Here is a 1,416-nt window from a genome sequence, read left to right on the forward strand (position 1 = left end):
CACCTAGGAATCCCCAGATGTTTTCCCTCAGCAGCCTCAAGATCCTTCTGTTTTTTCCTCTCCTTTTTAAGATTTAGAAAGCAGCAAAAAATTGGCACAGAGCTTTGCAAAGCTCTCAGGAAAACACAGCTGGGACACCTAGTGCCCAAACCACTTCCTTCTTTTTTTTTTTTTTTGTGGCAAATGGAGAATTAATTAAAACCCACCCAGCATTAACCAAGAAAAGCAGGAGGGACCTCATGGTGCCATGTTAATCCTGCTTAACAAACATGTCCCTTGGCACACTCTGGGGCTCCTCTCCAAGCAGGAGAGACAAAAAAAAAAGCCCCTTTTCCTTGGAAGAAGGGTGTGAGGGGGGAGCCAGGATCCCCTCCCTCACCCCAGCATGAGGGAGGATGCACAAGCCTCGTGTTAAACCAAGGTGCTCAGGAGGGAAAGGTAATAAAAGGGCTGTATGGTGATGTTACAGTGCCCTCCATAGGCTCCAGCACATTTCCAGCACATCCCACTCTGCCCTGAGTACAGACACACATGAACGCTCAAACCAAATGGACCTAGGCATTAAAAACCAAAATTAGAACACCTTTAAAAGGCATTTATCTACCAGTCCTGAGCTGGACCAGACAAAGAGACAGTCATTTAACCAGCTTCTTATTAAATACGTGACTCTTACCTTCATCAAGTGTTTATTGACCCATTTAGTGAAGGTTTTCTTTTGGACTCTGTCCCGTTCATCTGTCAAAAGAAGACAAAGGCAGCTCTTGGTCAGTGGTTCTCATGCAGAAACTCCAATGACTTTGAAATGAGGGGAAGAGACAGAGGGATCGCGGCCGGTGCCAGGACAACCCGACGGATCCTGCGTGGGCACAGGGAACAGAGGCAGCTTATTCACGGGTTGGGGCTGTTCACAAGGCTCCAACATCTCCCTTGGGCAGGGAAATGGGAGCCAGAACAACATACACTGGTTTTTTTTTGGTGAGAAGAACGTTATTGAAGGAAAGCAGAGTGGATGACTGGGATAGGTAGAACTGCAGCTGCACAGCAGCAATTTAACTCCCCAAACGTGTCCCCTCTGTGCCTCCTCATCCCCTCAGGAGGCAGCACAGGGAGGGAGGGAGGGTTTTCCTGAGCCATCAGACTTTAGGAGGGTGTCCCCCATCCCTGCCTGCTCCAGGAAGGCTTTGAAGCATTATATAAACCCCCCAGATGTCCTGTAACAGGCCTCGGACAGGCACTGCCAGCGCATGCAATTAGCAGCTTATTCTGTTGCTGTATTTTTGGTTCATTGGATTGTCAGGATTTAATGTTTATTTCTGGCCCACAGCTCAGCCCTGGCCAGGCACTGGGAGCTCTGAATGCTGGCAGGACAGGGTGACAACGTTGGGTACTATCCACAGGGGGTCCCATCCCCAGGGA

At 49.2% G+C, this 1,416-nt stretch overlaps 1 protein-coding gene across 1 annotated transcript in view; it reads right to left on the bottom strand.

Moving 5' to 3' along the window:
- Positions 1-1,416, bottom strand: part of LOC103803571 (plectin-like) — a gene marked incomplete at its 3' end in the record, with an annotated part of 11,766 nt that overhangs the window by 5,050 nt on the left and 5,300 nt on the right. Inside the window, exon 2 of the mRNA XM_009076136.1 lies at positions 674-735. Within this exon, the coding sequence (XP_009074384.1) occupies positions 674-735 (62 nt within the window). The remainder of the gene's footprint in view (positions 1-673; positions 736-1,416) is intronic.

Source organism: Acanthisitta chloris, unplaced genomic scaffold (assembly GCF_000695815.1).
Source record: "Acanthisitta chloris isolate BGI_N310 unplaced genomic scaffold, ASM69581v1 scaffold8756, whole genome shotgun sequence".
Lineage (NCBI taxonomy): Eukaryota > Metazoa > Chordata > Aves > Passeriformes > Acanthisittidae > Acanthisitta > Acanthisitta chloris.